Below are 2,129 nucleotides of genomic sequence, written 5' to 3' on the forward strand. Positions count from 1 at the left end.
ATACCTTTGTTTTTTAATATTTCAATTTTCTTAATTAAATCTTAATTAATCAATATTAAGCCTAATTAAACTATCCAAATATGCACATCATCATTTAAATCCACTAACTTAACTCACATGGGTTAAATTATTCATTTAGCCCATTTAATTAAGTAACTCAATTTTTGTATCTTTTACGATTCAGACCCCTTTTTTTACTCAATAACCTATTTAAACGAGAAAAATTTCTAACTAAAATTTAATATGACCTTAAAGATCTCGTAAATATTAAATAAATAATATTTACGGATTATTATGTCGGAATTGTGGTTCCGAAACTACTGTTTCCAACACCATTGGAAATCGAGTTGTTACAACTATCCCCCCTTAGGAAATTTTATCCCCAAAATTTCTTACTAGTAAACAGATTCGGGTATTGTAATCTCATTAAATCTTCAGTTTCCCATGTAGCTTCCTCAACCCTATGACGATTCCATAAAACTTTAACTAATAGTACTCTCTTATTCTGAAGTTCTTTTATTTCACGTGCCAAAACACTGATCGGTTCTTCAGAATACGACAAGTCTAGTTGTATCTCAACCTCATAAGGAGTAACCACATGTGAAGGATCTTGCCTATATCGTCTCAGCATTGAAACGTGAAAAACATTGTGAATCTTTTCAAGTTCCGAGGGTAACACTAATCTGTAAGCTACAGGATCAATCCTCTCTGTGATCTAATATGACCCGATAAACCTCAGACTCAACTTTCCCTTTCTACTAAAGCAAAGTACTTTCTTCCACAGTGAAACTTTCAAGAACATTTGATCGCCAACAACAAACTCTATATCTTTCCTTTTTAAATCAGCATATGATTTCTGACGATCCGGTGCTACTTTCAAACAGTCACGAATTATCCGTACTTTATCTTCAATCTCCTGAATTAAATCAGTACCAATCAGCTTAGATTCACTTAACTCTGACTAGTAGAGTGGTGTTCTATATTTTCTTTCGTACAAAGCCTCAAGCAGTGTCATTTTAATGTTGAATTGATAGTTGTTATCACACACAAATTTTGCTAAAGATAAATACCTTTCCCAACTACCTTCAAACTCAAGAATACAGTACCGTAACATATCTTTCAGAATCTGTAGTACCCATTCTGATTGCCCATCTATCTACGGATGATACGTTGTACTGAAATTAAGTTTAATACCCAAAGCTTTGTGAATCTTACCCCAAAATCTGAAGGTGAATCTCGAATCTCTATCAGAAATATAGATAACGGCACTCCATGTAGTCTGACAATCTCTGATACATTTAACTCTGCTAACTTCTCAACCGAATAATCAGTACGGGCTAGGATAAAATGAACTAATTTAGTCAATCTATCGATAATAACCCAGATCGAATCTTTTTTCCTCAATGTCATTGGCAATCCTGAAACAAAGTCCATCGTAACTCGCTCTCACTTCCATTTAGGGATAATCACATGCTGTAATAATCCTGACGGTACCTAGTGTTCAGCTTTCACCTATTGGCAAACCATCATTTAGTTACAAATTCAAAAATCTCACATTTCATACCTAGCTACCAATACATTTTCTCTTCAAATTATTGAACATCTTAGTACTACCCGGATGAATGGAATATGTACTATTGTGAGCCTCTAATAAGATGTCTCGCTTTAGCTCTAAATTATTTGGAACACATAGCCTATTACAGAAATACATCATACTGTAAGCTTTTATGGTAAATCCGGTATTCGGATCATTCTGCATTTGGCCTCGTTTAGCTATCAACTTCGGACTGTCATCTTGCAATTCTCGAATCCACTGCAGAAATAACGGTCTAACTTTTAATTCCGCTAAATTAGAACCATCATCCTCCAATAACAAATAAGCATTCAATGCTCTCAAAGCAAATAACAATTTATGACTTAATGCATCTGCAACAACATTAGCTTTCCCAGGATGATAGTCAATTACAAGGTCATAGTCTTTTAGTAGTTCTAATTACCGTCGCTGTCTTAAATTCAGCTCATTTTGAGTCATCAAATACTTCAGACTTTTATGATCGGTAAATATATGACATTTTTCACCGTAGAGATAATGATGCCATATCTTCAGAGCAAAAACAATAGCTGCTAGC

General features: G+C 34.1%; 1 protein-coding gene across 1 annotated transcript; it reads right to left on the bottom strand.

Annotated features, from left to right (window-relative positions):
• Positions 1-376: 376 nt before the first annotated feature.
• LOC107929426 (uncharacterized) lies at positions 377-1,434 on the bottom strand. Its single transcript, XM_016860842.1, has 3 exons — positions 1,216-1,434; positions 773-916; positions 377-715 (listed from the first exon to the last, which is right to left on the bottom strand). Exons 1-3 carry the CDS (start codon positions 1,432-1,434, stop codon positions 377-379), a joined length of 702 nt encoding a protein of 233 aa, XP_016716331.1.
• Positions 1,435-2,129: the final 695 nt, after the last annotated feature.

Source organism: Gossypium hirsutum, chromosome A08 (genome assembly GCF_007990345.1).
Source record: "Gossypium hirsutum isolate 1008001.06 chromosome A08, Gossypium_hirsutum_v2.1, whole genome shotgun sequence".
Classification (NCBI taxonomy): domain Eukaryota; kingdom Viridiplantae; phylum Streptophyta; class Magnoliopsida; order Malvales; family Malvaceae; genus Gossypium; species Gossypium hirsutum.